A 19,772-nucleotide genomic window follows, 5' to 3' on the forward strand; every position below is an offset into this window, starting at 1 on the left:
AGAAATATGCAGTGACTCAAAGATTGAACAGTTTAGGTAACATTGTGCCAAGTAGAACAAACCTTCCACTGTGTAACTGATGATATACTACTACTACTACTACTACTTCTTATATAACCAATAAATAACAGACAACAAAATGCTTCATCTTCACCTTTTAATGTCACCACTGGTCTGCAAACAGTTTTACAGCAACTGATGAGAGTAAATCCATCGTAACATCATGTGAAGAGGCTGCATCGAGAAATCTTCATTTTCAATTTATTCGGATAAAAAGCACACAATAAATGACCAACATTTCCAACACCAGATTTTCTGAAGTTCCACAATCTAATCTAGTTTCATCTTGATCACTGCAAACATCAAGAAACAGTTTCCATTGTCTACATTAATGACATGATGCTGAGATGACTCTTTAATTTACTTGCATTTGTTTCTTTTGCACTTCAAACATTTAATAATGCCCCTTAGCTTTAGCTTTCACAAACACTCCAAACCAAACCGCCGTGAACCTGCGACACCTCCCCCTCCACTTACATGGGACAGAGCGACAAACAAAAAGAAAGAAATAAACTGAGCTTCCTGATGTTTTCCAAAAGTACTGTGTAAATAAAGTTAATTATAATTCATTTTAGCTGTAAATTTGAAAAAGAAAACATTATTGATACATAAAGTTCCCTTTGATAATTTTGATAGAGCGAAAACAGTGAAAAAAGATGAATATACCAAAAAAATTAGAAAAAAATTGTTGAGATAGAATAGGGGAGTAAAGACTGAGTGAACCTTATTATTATTAATATCATGTTTTAAATGAGGTTTTTATTAATGCTAACACACTGTCCAACTTGTCGTATCTGATTTAGTATTATTGTTTTTATTATTTATTGGCACTTCAGTTTGTGTGTGGGTGCAGATGGCTGATTTCTTATTTATTATATTGTTGTCAGTACTGTCTGATTTTTTTTTTAGTGCGCTATGAATCTTTTTTGTGTCCTTTAAATCTTATATCACTGCTACTGTTCTTTTATTGTTTTACTTTTGTCTACTTATTAAGTGTCTGATTAATTGCAATCCTGCTATGTATAACTCTGGTTCAACCATGTAAAGCACTTTGTAACTTTGTTTTGAAAGTGTTAAATAAAGTTTATTATTATTGTTGAAAAACAAATTACATATGTCTGTATAGAGTATAAAAACTTTGAAGTTCATTAAGTTGCTATCAATGGTCTGGTCATATTTTGGTTTTGCTTTTTCATTAGATGTTTCCTGATGTTTTTAACTAATTTCAGGCTGTATATTTATTATCATTACATTTATGCTTCATATTTAGACATTTTGCGCTCTTTTTCTTTTTTCCTCTGTGAAGCTACAGGATGAAATATTCAAACCATATGAATTTCCTTTCTGCCTCAACCATCACATATGAAAAAAATAAACAAAAATAAAAGTCTGTCATCCTCTGCATCATTTCACCCTTGTTTCCCCAAATTCAGCCTAACGTAATCTTCACAAATTTTAATTTAAAATATCCTCTAAGGGTTTGTTTCTATCCAGCAGGAGAGAAGAGGTCCTGTGTAAGAAGCTTTAACTGTTTTACTGTGATTCTTATAAAAACACACACTGGAATCATTCTCAGAGTGGGCTGGTGTTAGCAGGAGGTTATGAGATGTGTTCTCAGCTTCAGAAAACTCTGTCGGTGCCTCTCAGGACACTCTGACTTCAACTTCATCCCTCCTGCAGCCAGGAGGAGGCGCTCCGTCCTGCCTGGTTAAAGGAAGCAGCTGGTGGGTGGGTGACATGGTTGGAGGGGGCGGAGGCTCCGGGTGAGAAGCCTACTCCTTTCATCTCCTGTTTTACAGCATTTTCAACACGGTGGGATCGTGAAGAGAGAGCGAGCCGGGCGGCGTTAGTCATCAGCATCAGGTTTTAAAGGAGGACCGCTGTCTTCAGAGGCCACGGGGAAGGTTTTCTTTCCCCTCCGCTGCACATGATCCTCGTTCCTCTTCTCCAAAGCCACAATCTGTCACAGAGCACAGAGAGAGAGTGTTTACTTGGTGTGTTGTCTCTAAAGAAATGTTCTCATCAAGCCCAAAGCCTCTCCTGAAGCTGCTCTGAACATGAACTATCAGAGGAAGGGAAGTGGTCATTTGTGCTCAAAGACAGAGTCAGGACTTACATATGTTATTCCTGTTGTCTGAGACTGTACAAAAAATATCAGTCAACATGAACAATTCTCTCCCAAAACCAAAAACTAGAGAGCTAAAACTCAAATTTGCACTGTCAAAGGGTATAAAGTCTGAAGCTGCTCCACAGACAATGAATTGACTGAGATGATATAAATGACACAGAGCATCCAGGGGAATGTTTTGAGTATATGGGAACATTTCCTGTTTCACAACTGAGAACACTACAATAGAATAAAGACCATTTGGCTACGAAAAGAAACCAAACAATATCTGTCTCCCTTTCATTGTCTGTGGAGCAGCTCCAGACTGTATTACCTGTGACATCATGAGTTTGACACTTCTCTGGTTTCTGGCTTTGACCTAGAGTAGCTCATGTTCACAATAATAATTGAACTTTCCTGGGCTATGGAAATAACATATTGGAATTCTTCATTTAGGTGGTGCACCCCCTTAAATGTCTTAATGGATACATTGATTTGTTGGTCAGCATCAGCATCAGACAATATTTACAAACAAGATGACATTTATGGTCTATGAGCTTCCAAACCTGCAGCACACACACATTCACTGACATTTTGTCTACAATTTTACATCATGTAAAGCCTGATTTATGGTCCTGCGTTGAATCAACGACGTCGCTACATCGTAGGGTACGGGGCTACGCAGAAGGCTCGCTGTAGCCCCCGGCGTAGCCTGACGTGCACCTCCCCAAAAATGTAACTACACGTCCAGGAGACGCAGACCCAGCGCAGACTGGCAGGGCTGTGATTGGTTTGCTTGGTAGCAACGCATTTCCGGTTCCATATTTCCAGATTGCGCCATCCCCGCCATCTTTAAACATCTTCTGCTGCAATGTAGATGTTGCAGTATTAAGGCTCATTATATATATATATGCCATTATGCTCAACGTTCAATACGGATACGGATACGGCCGGAGCTGTCTGTCCATGCTCCGCGTTCATTTCTCTGTGACTGGAAAAGTCGGAAGCTAAACAAAGAATCAACTAGAGACGACGACAACCACTCAGGAAAGGAACGCAGCCTCCTACCGCTCTGGCGGTGAATTGCACCACGATGAAACGGAGTGACGGAGAAGTTCGAAGGGTTCATGATGGCGTCACAGCAACAACGTAGCGACGTCGTTGAGTCAACGCAGGACCGTAAATCAGGCTTAAGATCATTCCCACATCAAACTGAGTTAAAAAAAAATAGTATTGGATTGTTGGTTTGTTCCCAGAGTCGTTACTACAGATGAAAATGTCTACCTAGAAACTAAGTTTTATTCATTTTTAAACAGGAAAACACACAAATAAACATGTAAAAATACATGAAAGAAAAGTCAATCAAAAGTAAAACCAAAATTATAATTAACAGAATATGAAGTTTGTGCAGAACCAGTCTCAGAACTCATCGGCTGCCGTCTGACGACAATAAAGCCTCTGAAGGTGAGGCAAAATATTTCAAGCTGATCCGGTTTAGTTAGTGGGGATCAGGGCCATCACGTCCTCTCCTGTGCGCTGGTCATTTCAGCGAGTCTCTACAAACACATATCTGCATATGAAGGCAGATACATTTTTAAAGAAGCCTATATAAAGCTAACTTGTCGTCAGATGATAACTGATGGTTTTTGAGATTGCATTTTGGCCAATGCACTCCATCTCTTCACACAGACTGTTTACCTGACATTCAGATGTGACTGGTCATATTACTGGCAGTACAAACTGAAACAGTTATGCTTCAAATACAGAAATCTGCAGATAAATACATTTATCTCTTTATGGATATTAGTGCAGATAAATTGTGTGTTTGTGTGTGTGTGTGTGTGTGTGTGTGTGTGTTACCTCAGCAATGAACTCTGCCTCATCCTCTTCACCAACAGGGATGTTCAGTCCGCTCACAGCGTTAAAAAGGTCGTACACACTCAACGCCTCGCTCACTCCTCTCTTCTGGAAGAACTGTGTGACACAAACACACATATTCAGTTGTCTCGTATTAACTTCAGTTGACATAAAAAATAAAATAATAAATAAATTAGACTTGCACCGATTACAATTTTTTGGGCCGATACGGGCAATATTTTCTATCTTTACGTTATTAGAACATTTTAACCAAGATACAACCAGCTTTTCAATAATCATCTCAAACAAACAAACAAAAACAGTGACACGGGTTAAAGGGCCAGTGTGTAAAATGGGTTGAAAACAGTGACATCAGTGGTCAAATTCTAGATTGCAGGGCTCACTCGCTCACCCCTCCCGTCAGGTAAATGACGGTGGCCTCGTAGGGACAAAAAGCCTTGCGCAGAACCAAGTTTTTCAGGAGTAGGTCTATCTAGCGACGAGGTGAATATTTAACGTTATTTAGAAATCTAAACCATGTTACGATATTGTAATGAATCCCTCACGAGCAGGAGACCAGAGTAGCGTTCAGGGAAAAAGGCCAGTTTATTTGAGCACTCCAAGAACTCCGGTAACACTCCAGGGGGTAAAAGACTCCGTCCCAAACTCTGAGTCTTCGAACATAACAGACACACTTCATACACACATACTCGTTTACCATACCCAGTGCGGACTCCTCCCCTCTCTGCTCTGCCAACCTCCAGCCCGCACACTGACTGACAGCGTAGCCGGTAAACAGAGCTCAGCTGTTTATTTAGCCTAGCGATATCTCCGGACTATAGTAGCTGCAATGGACGACTTTGAACGCGATTTTGAAGAGTTTCTTGTAGCGGACACAGACCCAGAGCCACACCTGTTTGAGCCGGAGCATACAGATGAGGAACTCCATGTGTTTGATGCTGAGCGGGTGAGAAGAGAGGCTGAATGCACAGAACGGGATTCGGTGCTACTGCTACCATCGTTGGGGAGATATATCATCAGGAGGAAAAGCGCCGCAGAGAGTGCATCACAAGGAGTGAAGTTGCGTCTTCTTTTCCTCGCAGATGACAGTTCGGGTTCATTCTCTCCTGTTGCGTGGTAAGTGTGGTCCATTCACAAACTTTATAACTAAAAAAACTTTTCACTACTCTCTATCGACGAACTACTAACACTCTGCTGTTTCCTCCTCCTTCTTCCTTCCTTCCGCTGTCTTCATTGGTTCATTTATACACGCAAAACGCGTTCTCTGGCTGGCTGGATTGTCCGCTCGGTCTGCCATACATACATGGCGGCGCAAGATGGCGATCTCTCTAAAGCAAGGCCCTCGCTATATATATATATATATATATATATATATATATATATATATATATATATATATGTATATAAAAGCATAATTATAATGCTACGAAAACCAAACAAATTTTATTTTATAGCGATTATACACTTGCATAAACATACTAATGGGTAGAATATTCAGATTCAGATTGACAATAAACCATGCCAAATATTACACACTGGCCCTTTAAGAAACATTTTCCTTTTTACCTAAATATAACTTCAGGTACAGTATTAAAATAAATAAGTAAAAAATGCATACATAAATAAAAACATAGATAAATAAAATAATAATTATTGGTGTATAGCATTTGTGGGTAATTTCTTGGATAGATAAAAAAGTAAAAATATCGCTGCTGATGTTACACGATGTCAATCGTGCGGCACACCAGGAATTTGACCGGTGTTTTAAAATCGGTATATTTTAGACTGACCGGCCGGTCGCAGGTCATGGCCAATCATGTGAAAATCGGCCCAATTCCGAGCACTGCCGATTAATTGGTGCAAGTCTAAAATAAATATATAAAATAATAACTACAAAATAAAATGATAAATAATTACGTATTAACAAACAACATACAAGAATGACAAATAATATGAAATATATGAATAAATAAATAAATAAATATGCACAAATATTTTCTATGATGGGGAAAAACGAAACTGACTTATTTTGTGGCAGTTGACTGGTTAAATAGAGTTAATCAGCTCCAAAATAAATCCCTTGCCGTTTCTTTTAATGAATTTAATCTGAACAATTTGGACTTTTCCAAAGGACAAGTCACATCCTGACTGTCAGTTAACTTATGATTTGTTCCTTTTTAGTAGAGACCAATAACATTAAAATAAAGCAATCATTTTGGCTTTAGTCTGAACATGAATGAACTAAATACATTTTTCTGGCTTTTGTAATAACATTAGAACTCCCTATTATTGTTATGTTGCCTGTTAACATTCAAAGTGACCTCCTGCTCTGCTTCTTATTTAGAACAAAGGGACAGAAAATAATGAGAAGGGGATATGAAATTAATAATGTACATAGAAGATCTCAGTATACCCCATCACAACTCCCACAAACATCAGATCAAAGTGTGTATAAAAATGTGCATGTTTTCAATGTGAACCCTGCAGGTTTTACAGCCACTTTAACTTTTACTTCACAGGATTTTGGATCAGAAATCTATCAAAAAATAGCTGCATGTGTAAGATGAAATTGGCTGTTACCGTGGAAACGTTCTTGCAGTCTCTGAAGAGGAACTCCAAGGCGTGAGGATGGGTAGGCTCGACCGACTGACTGACATCAATCAACCACACCTACAACACACACACACACACACACACACACACACACACACACACACACACACAGATATATTAAAACAGCACTGTGGTGGGCAACAAGGGTTGACTCATTTCGGCTGTATGAAGGCAGGAGAAAAGAATCAATAAATTAACATAAAACTAATGTGAAGGGGAAGAGAAAGAGAAAGAAGGAAAAGGGAGAAAGAACCAAAACAAAGTATGTAAAAATGGAGGAAGACATGAGGGACAATCTGAGAAGGGGGGAGGAAAAGAGCGAAGCCACAAGGAGTAAAATAATGAAAAGAATTAGGAAGGCACAGATGGCAGGGGTAAAACAGAAGAACGAAGAGGAGGTAGATGTGACACGTAAAGAAAAAAGAAAGGAAGGGAGGGAAGAAAGGAGGAGGACATGAAGAAATGTACTGTCAGAAGAATTGAAAGGAGGATAGCAAGGAAGGATGGAAGATACCTTTAAAGCACTTTAAAGGACTAAAGAGTCAAGGGACGAAGAGAGTGAAGGACAGAATGCACTTCATAAAAGATACAATTAAAGAAAGATGACGTACCTTCCCTTCATGCCACAGCATGTTGTATTCACTGAGATCAGCATGAACCAGATTACACTCCTGATACAACTGCTGCATCACCTGCACATTTCAAAAGGTAAAAAGTAGATTTACATGCTATAACGTAGTATTATAATGCCAAAAACCACAAAGCACTTGGTGCTGAACACACTTTCCCTTGAAAGAGATGCACTTGAAGACTTCTAGCTTTTGTTTCTATGAAGGTTGAATGTCCTAATTGTTGGGTGTTTTATGTATTTTTCAGATTTATTTGCCTTGTTTAATCCTGGTTCAACCATGTAAAGCACTTTGTAACTTTGTTTTAAAAAGTGCTGCATGAATACATGTATTTTATTACTATTTTTATTATCATCAATAATAATATTATTATTATAAAGGTGCTCAATAAATACATGTATTATTAATATTATTAATTATTTTTTGAAAAGCACTGTACAAATACATGTATTATTAATATTATTATTATCTATACTTTGAAAAGTACTGGATAAATAGAAGTGTTATTAATATTATTTAGTATTATTCTAAAAAGTGCTGTGTAAATAAATGCAGGGCTGATAGCAAAAAAAAAATCCTAAGCCTGAAAAAAATTTTCAGGTTGAGGCATGAGGAATGGGTCGGTAATTTTTGGACTTATTTGATGGAATTTCCTGAAATCTGGTGCATTTTGGGGTGCCCAGCCATTAAGCCTCTTTCACACAGAGCGCGATTTTCGTGGCGCCCACCACGGGGTAGGGCGCAGAGCAAGCTGAGAGCAAGGCACGCAAGACAGGATTTGGGGAGTACAGGCTCGTTCAGGAGCTACAGCTCCATGGTGACCGCTTCCGGGTCTACTTCAGGCTCTTCTCTGCTATTGGACGCACCGAGGTGTCGTCACAATGCGTTGCAGTGAAATTAAAAATTTTTCAATTTGAGCGCAGGCTGGCAGCGCGCAGACGCCACGGCATGCACCCTCTCGCGCGCTGCTCAGCTCGGCGGCAGAGCGGTGCGCTCTTGCGCCAAGGTAGCACATACACAATGAATGGGTTCGTCGGCGGAGGTCTGCGCTTTGCGCGCTCTGTGTGAAGGCTCGTTCAAGATGAGCCAGGCCTGCGCAGATTTGATCACTAGCGATCGGCGCACAATGCATGCCACTTACTTTTGTGTCCAACTTGCTCTGACGTATTACAAAAGTGGGAGTGAGGCGGCCGCACTTTTTAGAACCACACACTGCAGTTGTTCTCCACGACTGCACCGCCTGGCTCTCACCTGATGATTGGTTTAGATGTCGACTCAACAACATGCCACTTTAGATTAACTTAACTAATTTTTGTTGAATTTCAGATATTTAAATTTTATTTGTCTGATTTGAAGGTTTATTCTGTGAACAGAAAACATGTGTGACTGATGGTGAAGTTTAGTCGTCACAGACTAAATACATTCATCATAAACTATACAGAGTCCACTGCATATTAACACTGGACTGTTTTAGTTATTGAAGTATTTATCATCACAGAGACTGGTGGCCACTGGGATGTGAGGATTCTTAAAATAACATCTGTACAGATGTGAAGCCCTGACTACATCTGACTGATCTTTAATGAAAACTGTTTTCCCTCTAAAAATATTAACCTTATAGTCAGACACAATTTATTTAGCCTCTGTAGTTGAGGGGACAGGTCTGCTCCGCAGCAGCAAACCGATACGATGCTTTTATGAATTACTATAACCGATACGATGCTTTTATGAATTACTATAAAATGGAGGTTAAACCATGAACATAAATTACAGATCACCTGTAAAGCATTAATAAATTAATCTTTCATAATGAAAACAATTGGAGACTGAGAACAAACTTGTATAGAAGTCTGACGATATTCTAATAAACTGACATCGTATCGGACATGATATAAGTGTCTCTGTGACTTCCTGTACGGACTGAAGGCTGCTGGAAACTGTCCGCAAACTGTCCAACCTGACAGCAGCTTTTAGTCACTGCCCCCTGCTGCAGCCGCCTGCTCTCGTCTACTTTCCTTGCGAGGCGCAGTTCATCTTGAACGAGCCTATTGATGGCAATACATTCATACAGAGCCAACATCCTGCGCCGGTATGTCAGCGGTGACTGCAGCTTCCGGTTAACGCGTTACATGCTTAATTGCACGCACAGCGGCTTTATGACCGTGGTCTAATTCATGCCATGATAGGACTTTCTTACCGCTGGTTGCATACATCAATTTACATGGGCACAATATGCAGAAACACGCAACCGGTTCCCTTAATTTTTTGCACCAGCTCCCAAAAGGTTTTCCATCTATGCCTATCTCTTCTACGCACGCCCAACGCCATTTATTTGTGAGTCCTTTATCAACTATCTGGATGTTTTCCCCGGGTTTCATTAACTTACTTTCAATCTTGATGAGAGTGTCTATGGCATGGGCTCCACTAGAATCTGAAGATGGCTCTGAACCAAGTTTGTTCCTTTGCCCAAGACCCGCCCCCACTCCACTTCTGACTGGCTAGTAGCCTAACTTTGGTCTGGTTGGGGGCGAAAGCCATAGGTTGAGAGTGAGAGGTCTCCGTTTAAAGCGCTTCTACCAGAGCCCATCTACTGTCTGTGACGCACGCATGTATCCTGCATCAACTTTTTTTTTCCTCGCCAATAGCCACACGCCGGAAATCTGGCACTGTGCCAGATTCCCATCACCCTGAAAATGTAATATTATTATCATTATTATTGTTATTATTATTATTATCGTTGTGTGAAGTACTAAAAGTAGTATCAGACATCTGCTCAGATTTTGGTTTTATTCTTTGGTTAGATATTTCCTGCTTTAAATTGTTTTTTTGTTGCTAATTTTAGACTGTATTTCAATATTGCATTAACACTATATATTTAGATTTTGTCTTTTTTTGTTAAATTGAAACATGACTGAGAGACAACAAAACGTAACTTAAAATTATTGAATTAATAAAGTTGAAGAAATCCACTTGATGGAACTTAAATTAGAAAAACCTGTCATCCAATAAGTGTAACTTAAATTAATGTATAAGAGAGCTGGCACATACTGTGAAGTTCTACTGTATGTTCACTGTTGGACCCATTAATTCAATAATCAGTTAAAAATTATGTGAATGTGACTGACATTTCTGACTTTTTAGAAACAAACAGAAAACAATCTAAAGATGAATCATAGATGAAATGATTAGACATTAAGTATACATCCAGTACAGAGAGTAGTACTTGCTGTACTGTGTACGTACATGTAGGACCTGGTAGAAGGCATTCTTCATGTCCTCTGAGCTCAGCGTGACGTCTTTGAGTTTAGGAGCAGGAACGTGATCTTTACCAATAAATGACATCACCAGGATGTGTTTCTTCAGCAGCACCACCTCTGGACAGGGAATCTCTGCCTTCTTCATCCTGAGAACACACACACAGACACACACACACACACACACACACACAGTTAAAAAAACACAATGCTTTTTTTTAACATCTAATAAAGGCTTTCTGAATATTTCACAATGTATGCACTTATTGGTGAGGCAAATAAAATCAACATGCTGTTCATGTAATTAAAAAAAAAAAACACCAAGAGAGGAAGTTTAATATCTTATGTGTTATGTTGTTGGGGACCAAAAGTCCCAAACTACAATAATAATTTCCCTTTAAAGAGACAGAAGAAATAAAACCAGTCCCAGCATCCGGAGGACCAGTAGAACCAATAGTACCAGTAGGAGAGGGTTTACCTGCTCAGGTTGTGCATCTCCTTCTCAGCCCACAGCCTAATGATTTTGCGTGGGTTCAGTTTGCTGAAGCGGTCGATGAAGCGGTAGTCATCTTTGATGTAGCGGTCTCTGTTTCTGAACTCATTGAGAGTTGTCTTGAAGACCTTCAGCACCACTTCCTCAGGGACAGGCTGCTCCTCCAAACTGACAAACAGATTCAACAGACAGCTTTGAGTCCTTTTGGTTATTTCTTTTTCTTTCTTTTTTTTTAACAACTTGCTGGCACACTTTACAAAACAAAACTGTTAGTCTGCCGTTGTTGTTGTGTCAGGCACATGTTTAGTACAAAAAGCAATGTTTTCAAAAATATCTGTCTTAGTAACTTAAAACTCGGTTTGAGGACAAAAATGTAGAAGAATTTTTTGTTTAAAAGACAAAATATCTGTTTCCCTGTGGAAAAGACCTAAGACTATTTCTGGACCTAATGACATCCACCCACCTCCCTCCATCAGCGTGGAAGACAACCGACTCCTTTCCCGTGCTGATGCAGCCGTTAATGTTCTCCAACACGCCGGCATTCACCATTTTGTACATCAGCAGACGAGTGCGAGGGTCCACTGCTTGTTCCTAAGAAAGAAGAGAGTTTGAGTGTAACTGAGAAACAACATGTGTACGTTATTTTTATATATCTATTGAATTAATCAATTAAATTAATGCCTACAGCAGTGGAGTGCTCCTTCTTCTCATGCAGTCTGGCGCTGCGTCTCTGCTCACTGTAGCAGTGCTGCTTCAGGGAGTTGAACACCTGGTTGGACAACTTCAGGTCCATCCCCAACCCATCGCCGACATGGACCTCTGGCGCAAACTGCCAAAGGAGGAGAGGGTGTAAATACAACAGGTTTTAGGGGGGGAATCACATTTCATGTTTCTCTAACGTTCAAACATAAAAATGAAGACTATTTGTTTTTTGTTTTTTGAGTATGTATGAACGTATGAATAAATATAAACACAGTGTGTGTCTTACATTGTCCATGCGCGCTGTGTTCTTGCGGCCGCATGTCACCTCGTCATGTTTGGTGGTGATGTTCTTGCCCTTCCCGGTGAAGCCTCTCCTGGGAGTAGTCTGAGGCTTTTCTGATAGAGCAAACACAGACACACAGACAGCTTTAGATCCTGTGTGATAACAAAATCACAGACTGTCAAATACAGCTTGTTTGGGACAGATTTAATCCAATTACAGTGAGGAGGAATCAGATGAATCAGTCACCACCCTTCCAACTCTGATTTAAGACATCAAGTTGTGCTCTGCTTTCATCAATAGCAACAATACAAGACACTACAAAGGTATATTTCCAGCACTCAAGGGTGAAAAAGCAGCAGGACAAAAAAACGAAACACCTTATAAGTCAGCATAAGTCAGTGTTTGACACTTTTCACAAACAAAACAAAACAAAAAAAAGTCAATATTTTGTGGCGTTCATGCTGTGATAGGCAGATTAATTTAAATCCCATAATAATTTATGAGCATTTGTAATTCAAGTGGTCTGAGAGACAACTAGACTTCTGCACCTCCTCTTGGCTCTGTTTTCAGGCTTTATAAAATCTAGCCTGTGACGGGAAACTTTGGCCAATTACAGGTCATCTCAGAGAAAGAGCGTTCCTGTTGGCTGTTCTACAAATGCAGATGTGTGTGCACATCACTTCAGACGGTGAAAGTCTGATTCAGCGGTGGAGAATCCTGCAGAAAATGTTGCTATTCCAGCAACAACTGCCTACACAGCAAAGCAACCCAAAAAAGGAAGATGGACTTATCCAAAAGAGTCTAAAAGAGATCTGTTAGGTTATAAAATAAAATAGAGTCAGTATCGGCGAAGCGCCCCAGGGATTGAGAGAAAATGTTGCTAATAGTTTAGCCTTCTGCTGACCGAAGCCAAAGGCTCATGGCTGCGGCTTCATGTTCATGTAGCTAACTTTAGCTTGAACTTTGAATCACAGTCTGTCCTTCACCTCACTCCTCACCACAACAAACCACCTCATGCATGCCAAATTCATGCTGCCAAACAAATGCTGCCTGCTTTCCTCCTTGGGAGGCAGCAAGGAGCGAGGTGGAGGAACTGTGGGGTGGCTAGCAGCTAATTCTTGTTTCATTTGTGGTCTGATAAACAGCGAGAGAGAGAGAGAGAGAGAGAGAGAGAGAGAGAGAGAGAGAGAGAGAGAGAGAGAGCGGGCACTAAGGGGCTGAACGCATGAGCTGCAGATAACTCTACAATGAAATAAGATGAAATAAATCCATGTATGGGAAACAGTGGGTTACTCTATGAATCATGTGCATGTGCCCGTGGTCATGTGGTGGGAGGGGCTTAGGAAAGACAGAAGAGAGTTGCAGGAAGAGGGTGTATTTTCAAATTCTACCATTTTTTTCTTGCCTTTCCAGATTTCTGCCTAGCTCAGCTATAAGTATGCCCACTGCTGCTCTCTTAAAAAAAAACTAAAGATCCCATGTTGGTAAATGGGTCTGCTGTGTTTACATCTGGAGCTCCAGCAGCTCTCTCTCCGCACCACAATTCGTGATGTGGATAAAGAAGTCTAAAACAGAACAGAACAATTGATTTGTCTCAGTGGAACCCAACATACCAAGCTAAGGGCTGTGCGGTACTGTCAGGTGTCTCTGTTATTTTGTCCACCCACTGCAGGTGAGTTACCTGCTCTGTAGGGGTCGTGTCTTGTGTCCTGCCAGTCCACCTCGTCCTCTGAGCTGTCGCTGTCCTCATATGGGTGGACCATTCGGTAGTTCTCAAAGGAGATGGATACTGGACACAAACAATAAAAATGTCACTGAATAGAACATTTCAATCACCTCAGTTAGGAATTGTGGTAAATGTATTTTCACACGAGTGTCAAATATGTCAGACTCCTGCGTGGTATTACCTTTACTGTCTCCATTAAACTTCTTCTCCTCGCGGCGGAGCTGATCGTCAAACTCGCGGTCAAACTGCATCTGCAGCATCTGGGCGAGCATCAGGTCGCTGGTCGTATCACAAACTTCATCTGACAACAGATCTGCTCCCGGACTGAAAGACAAAAAGAAAGGGTTAAGAAAGGATGCAAAGTAAAACAACAGAAAAACAAATAGGGCAAGACACAAGGATTTACATTAATTTACAATGTTAAGCTAAACACCACAAGAACTTAGGAGACTAAAATAAATAATTGCTTGAACTTCCAAATGTTTGTGCTGTTTAGACTTTAATGAAGTCACTCTGGTGTTATAAAGTTGTGGTCAATAGTAAGCAAGCAGGAGATTTTCACAAAATAACTCATAAACAGTGCAGGCTCTGCATAGAGCCTGCATACAAATATAAATAAGCCTTAAAAGCCCCAGGAACTTGGTGTTGAAACACCCCTATAGTAGGATTCAGACTGCAGTAATTACAGTACAGAAATAATTTGGTGTGATGAAGAATTTTACACTTCTTCTTCCCCTGTACATTATATTAGTTGTTATGTTTGCATTTCAGTTGTTGACTAAAACTGAAGATAGTAAACACACATAGCAGATTTATTTAGAAGAGCAACTTCAAAGTACTGTCACACAGGTGGGTAGCACGCACACCCACACCCACACACAGAAGGACAGACAGACAGACGAAGCAGGTGAGAGCTTACTCAGTGAGTGCAGGGAAGATGTTGTTCTCCTCGTCCAGTTGTTTGGCTAGCTGCTCGCTCATCACATCAGTCAGAGAGCAGGCGGGAGGCGCCGGGGCCACCGAACCCCATGGGCTCTGAATAAAAACAAAAAACACACACTTTATTAGTATCCCACTGAGGACCACACACTCACCTGATTTAAAGACCATTAAATTCTGTGGATTCACTGCTTAATTATGTGCATCTAAATCAGTCCATAGTTTTTAGATTTCACACACTGTGAAAGTTATGATATTAAGTTTTGTTCAATCTTGTGTGTCAAATATACCACATATAGTATATTAATGAAGGTAGACTAAATCCTAGAAACACCCCTCCACACTACAAACTACATGCTCTTCAAATGATCATTAAGCTGAATCAACAGCGCTCTGTGAAAAAGAGCAGGAGCTACAATTCTTTTTTAATAAAAAGGTAAAATGTGTAACAACATACAAGTAAACATGAAGCATTTTCATGCTACAGAGAGGCACAAACCTACAAATCATATTCCAGATGTAAGACAACATACTTGTTTGTTACAGACCCCAGCAAATATCACATCATTTTTTCTGTAAAAATTAAATCTCAAAATTAGTTTTCATCCTAATTTTGACTGATATCACAATCGCAATATCTGTAAAAATGATTGCGATGTGTTTTTGATTATTGTGCAGCCGTACTCTATAACATTTGCGATAATATCTGAACACTCTAAACTTTATATAAGCTATTTTCTTTATTAACCAGTTGGTTGTTTGATCTGCAAATGACAAAAACTTGTTTAAAAAAATGACTGATACAACTTCTCAAAGCTCAAGGTCACACCTTAAATCTTTTGTTTTGTCCAAACTATGGTAAAAAGTCAAAGAAACTTTACGGTCATAAGAGAAAATTGTTAGAACTGTAGAATGTTTGGAGGTTTTACTTGATATGTGACTGACATGATTTATCTGTTAGTGCATGTAGTTCAGAGTTACTAATACTGTAGAAAACTTAACAAATCACATGGAAAGACAAGAGGAGGACAAAACCTAGATCTTATTCAATTCTTAAGTTAAATTAGTTAAAAACTTAAGTGAGTCTGACTGCTATCAAACCACACACCTCATTATGTCACTGGTACAGTGTAACTCCCCAGTATAATTAACCCACAGAGTGAGTCATAACTGGACAGAAATAATAACAGAAGTGAAGCTGTGACAAGTTCAGACATGTCTGGGCTGAGCCCTGCCCACGAGGTTTTGACGTATCTTTGAGGTAACGCCCACACGATTAACAGGCTAAATTATTTATAATTACAAAAGCTATATATTTATATAAATTAAAAATTTCACATAGACATATTTAACAACAGTATGTTCATCAAATATATGGTAAATAAAAGGAAAAAAGACTTATCTACTAACTGTTGGCTCATAGCTGTGTAGAGTCCTCACACCATGATAAGATTTTAAAAATGATTAGGAGCTCTAAGGCCTTCTGTGGAGGCTCCTTTCAGGTTTACAAAAAGTACTTACGTCGTTTCCTTCTTCTTTAAGTAGAACTGTTTATTCCCTCTTAACAACAAATGTACACGCAAAATTAAAATCCATGTGTCCGAGTAGGACAAATAAAATGTATTTAAAATGAAACAATGACAAATAAGAAAATAGAGTGTATACATTTTAAATGACAAAACTAAACAATATACTAAATAAACGTAAATAGCATTATCAGAACCTTCAATATAAATTAAAAGTTAGTACATTTCAACTTACACACATCTATTTTGAGTATTTACAATAAAGGCGTAGTTCATTTAAAAAAAATTACAAGGGCCTTGTGTTGTCAGAAAGTTGGCTTTGTGTATTTTATATTTTGACTTTATAAGAATTGTGTTAATCCAACATGGCCTCGTTGAAAGACTTGTCCTTAAAAGGCTGAATTTAGCTCGCTAACGGGAGCAGGCTAGGTAGCTAACTGACTTAGCTTCATCAATTTAAATAATCGAAAAACTTCAGGACAAACCACTTCACAGAAAATATTCTTACCTTTGGAGTTTGTGCTGCGACTCCTGTTTGATCCATGATTACAACGATGTTGATTAATCGTTTTTTTCCTTGAAGAGTGAATGGTGGCTAGCCGCTGAGCTAACGTTAGCACGTCCCGGAGGGGGCAGATTTGGTAACTAAAATGTCCTGAAACTGAACAAACGACAAAGTCCCGCGATGTGACACGCACACACAACTGTTGTTTAAATTTCAGGGAGTTTAAAAAAGTAATTCACGAGACTGTTATTAAGGTTGTTTTATATATGTAAGATATAGGTTGATAGGAGGTAGAGAAGCTTTCAGTTAGGTGTCTCCCAGCTGAGTGGAATTTCATGTAAAAGGGAAATACGTCAGTGTCCGAGGAGACTAGTACACCTTCACAATAAAAGCCCTCAGCAGCTATTAAGATGGGTTTTTGTTGTTGTTGTTGTTGGTGGTGGTGGTGGTGTTTTTTTTAGCCTAAGTAAATCATATACATATAATATATTATATAAGCACAGAACTATCCATACCAGAGGTACATATATACAGAGAAAAAATAATACTAAAAAAGGAAATAAAGAGAAAAAAGAAAAATAATGAAAAACTAGATCCAGAATAAGGTACCATCGCTTCATATGAGTTTTTCAAACACATTGTACGTTTTTATTGCCTTTTTATCCTGAAGGCCTCTTATTGTGGTGTCATATTGTTGCATTTCTTAATAGAACACTTCAAACACAGTTGGAGTTGGAGTCCGCCCACCAGTTCTTCTGTATGTGGAATTTTCCCAATAATAAAATCAACTGTACAAAACAGCAACAACAATGAGAATATGTATTTTTTCACCTCATACTTTCAAAACACATTAAAATGCCTTTTCCTGAAACTGAATTGCTCGTCCATGTCATCAAGATTTTTAGCTTTAACTTGGAAACGATGAGTCAACTAATTGACTGTGGTGGAGAAAGTATTCAGATAAAGTAAAAGTACTTGCACCACACTATGGAAATACTCCGTTTGAATTAAAAATCCTGCATTAAGAGTATTACTGCCCTTAAAGTAGCCCAGATTATATAATTTCAAATTGTAAATATATTTGACTTAAGGGTTTTAGATGGACCAAAACAAGACATTTAAAGATGATACCTTGAGCTTTAAAACTGGAATGGATACACTGGGACAAAATGATTGATTGATTCAATTAGCCTATCAAAAAAAAAGTTATTCGCATCCCTATGTAACTATAATTTTCTTATCAAATAAAAGTTTTCATATAGCTATTTCTAAGAAATAAAATAATAATAAAGACGTGTGTGCAGCAAATATATATCACATACAAATGAAAAACTCAGATATCCTTTTGTTATATAAAAAAAATGAAGCTCTATTATATTATTTTTCTTGTTGCTGTTGTTGTCAGGAGCATAACCTAAATAGTAATAGAAACCTTTATATAATTATAAAATAAATATCTGACGCCTTTTTTTTGATTGGGGGTGGGAAAGATAAGCGAAAATATGCACCACACAGCCAGAAAAAGAACCTCTTAGGCAGGGCAAGTAAGAATTTAGATGGGGCAAGTAGATTTGAGAAGTACTTGCCCGGCAGGGCAAGTAGGAAAAAACCTTAACGTCGGACCCTGATTTATTATGTGTTCAGCTGACTTCCTGTAGCCTGATATTTATTTGCGCGTACCCGCGTGTGCACACCAGCCACTGCGTGTGCGCGTACAACCTACAATCTGTCCAGGATTTTTCGTGAACGCGCATGGCCGTCAGCTGCTGTCACACAGACAGGAGCGTGCAGGTAGGTCAAGTTACCATGCGTTAATCGGAAGACGACCGGAAACGAGCAGACTGTCGCTTCAAAATAAATGCGTGGATATTGTGGGCCACAAAATATACTAAATGTCTTATTGGAATCAAAACACGTATAACGTAATCATAATGTTTAGTTGAAATGCATTCTGGTATGAAATGAAAGCTTTACTTTTGTGTTGTTATCTTGATATCTCTTGTGTTGTATTAACATTAAGTGATTTAATGCTAATTTTAGTAGGTGTCAGAGTAAACTAGTTACGTTGATGATAAGATTTAAAAAAAACTCACAACAATCACTGTATTTTCTATTCATGTATTGTTATTGTTATTATTATTATTATTATTACTATTATTTGTGTGCATGAATGTAGATCCATGCAAGTTTATATGTGTATGCAAATCTGGAAATGTTTGTGTGGGTAAATTATTCTTGTTCTTGTTGTATGTATATAGATGTGTGTGTGTATATATATATATATATATATATATATATATATATATATATATATATATATATATATATTAGAAACAAGACAATTAGCCTAATCAGATTCTGACCTAACTGCTGACAAAATCAAATTTTGTTTTTAAAGTCTTGACCGGAAGTCTTGCTCTTTATTTTGAAACCTTGACTGTTTCGGAGCATCCTGACGTCTTCTCTGAGCACAAAGTGAAAACGCATCTCAGTGAGATGATCCCGCTCCGTCCTCCTCACGCGTTACAAAGCCCACACGGATTCACAAGGACACGCTTTAACCACCTCTGACGCATTCAGGACGGTTCATTTTTTTTTTTAATTTTCCCCCGGCTCCTTTGTTTTGTGTTTTGGACGGAAATCTGTCTCTCTCTTTTTTTTTGTCCGCGGGATACCGATGGCCACCACCACCATCCCCAGCATCAGCACCACCACCACCACCACCACCGGAGGGCCGTCGGGCCAGCCAGGACGGCCGGGATTCAACCAGCACACCTAGCAGGTCGCTCCACTGTCACTATTCTAATGGATTTCTATTTAAAATAACATTAAACTACGCATAGGAGACACTAGGTGTTCACTTTTTAAGGATGCTCTTATATTTCTGGCTCATTGTGAGGACATTTGGTGAGGATACACACACGCACACACTGCCTACATATCACGGGGGTGACTTTAATCATCATGCTGACAGGAATGTGAACATTTGGATCAATTTACCATTAGATTTGAACAATTTCCCCCGACACTGTGTACAATGAGAGCAACACCCAGGCA

General features: G+C 39.0%; 1 protein-coding gene across 1 annotated transcript; it reads right to left on the reverse strand.

The window, feature by feature from the left end:
* Window positions 1–143: 143 nt before the first annotated feature.
* riok3 (RIO kinase 3 (yeast)) lies at window positions 144–17,058 on the reverse strand. The gene is made up of 13 exons (XM_033639261.2): window positions 16,719–17,058; window positions 14,665–14,780; window positions 13,927–14,069; window positions 13,701–13,808; window positions 12,023–12,132; window positions 11,720–11,863; window positions 11,498–11,625; window positions 11,020–11,202; window positions 10,531–10,690; window positions 7,270–7,350; window positions 6,626–6,715; window positions 4,028–4,141; window positions 144–2,020 (listed from the first exon to the last, which is right to left on the reverse strand). Exons 1-13 carry the CDS (start codon window positions 16,752–16,754, stop codon window positions 1,907–1,909), a joined length of 1,527 nt encoding a protein of 508 aa, XP_033495152.1. The 5' UTR covers window positions 16,755–17,058; the 3' UTR covers window positions 144–1,906.
* Window positions 17,059–19,772: the final 2,714 nt, after the last annotated feature.

Source organism: Epinephelus lanceolatus, chromosome 20 (genome assembly GCF_041903045.1).
Source record: "Epinephelus lanceolatus isolate andai-2023 chromosome 20, ASM4190304v1, whole genome shotgun sequence".
In the NCBI taxonomy this organism is placed as follows: Eukaryota; Metazoa; Chordata; class Actinopteri; order Perciformes; family Serranidae; genus Epinephelus; species Epinephelus lanceolatus.

Excerpts from the sequence above, each read along its gene's own strand:
- riok3 (XM_033639261.2), bottom strand. The coding sequence starts at position 16,754 with ATGGATCAAACAGGAGTCGCAGCACAAACTCCAAAG. Across the intron at positions 13,809-13,926 it reads GTTTAATGGAGACAGTAAAG|TATCCATCTCCTTTGAGAAC; the intron begins GTAATACCACGC and ends GTTTGTGTCCAG. Across the intron at positions 6,716-7,269 it reads TGCTGTGGCATGAAGGGAAG|GTGTGGTTGATTGATGTCAG; the intron begins GTACGTCATCTT and ends TGTGTGTTGTAG.